General features: G+C 40.1%; 1 protein-coding gene across 1 annotated transcript; it reads right to left on the minus strand.

Moving 5' to 3' along the window:
• Positions 1–2: 2 nt before the first annotated feature.
• LOC111385313 lies at positions 3–543 on the minus strand (the record flags this gene model as incomplete). Its single annotated transcript, XM_023009693.1, has 2 exons — positions 448–543; positions 3–242 (listed from the first exon to the last, which is right to left on the minus strand). Coding segments are annotated over exons 1-2 (301 nt in total), but the record flags the coding sequence as incomplete, so codon positions are not given.
• Between the last annotated feature and the right edge of the window lie 6 nt (positions 544–549).

The raw sequence follows: 549 nt of genomic DNA on the forward strand, positions 1-549 counted from the left end.
ACCCTTTAGGCTATTACAGTAGTCGAGAAACCTTGCTGTTACGTCGTACCCTTGATCCCACCGGTTGCCCTGCCCGGGTTTTACCCAATGGCTAGGTGCATAGCCGGCCTTAAGCCTCACATAATCAGCAATTCCCTCTATAAGACCTCCCGGGGCTCTACCGTTTCCATTCCATTGCCATATGTGCGTCATTTCGTGATATAGAACTCCGGTTATTTCTCGTTTAACGTTGCCCGAGTAACCTAGTATTGAGAACAATATCATAAATTCTGATCCAGGATATGATGATCGAGAAGTAAAAGTATGTTTGATATGAAATACTAGGCATTAATAAACCGGCCAAAAATATTTTAAGTTATTTCTCTTCCTGAAAAAAGTCCATAATTGTCTAGTCTAACATGCAAAACGAACTAAAAGTATTATAATCAAGGTTGTTTTTATTATTACCTTGAATATATCGGGCGCTGACGTGAATTTCGTTGTTGCTTGCATATGCGACTCCATCCATGTCGTCGATGAATAAGCTTACTTTCGGAACATTTTTCCTTT

This window comes from Olea europaea, unplaced genomic scaffold (genome assembly GCF_002742605.1).
Source record: "Olea europaea var. sylvestris unplaced genomic scaffold, O_europaea_v1 scaffold3120, whole genome shotgun sequence".
In the NCBI taxonomy this organism is placed as follows: domain Eukaryota; kingdom Viridiplantae; phylum Streptophyta; class Magnoliopsida; order Lamiales; family Oleaceae; genus Olea; species Olea europaea.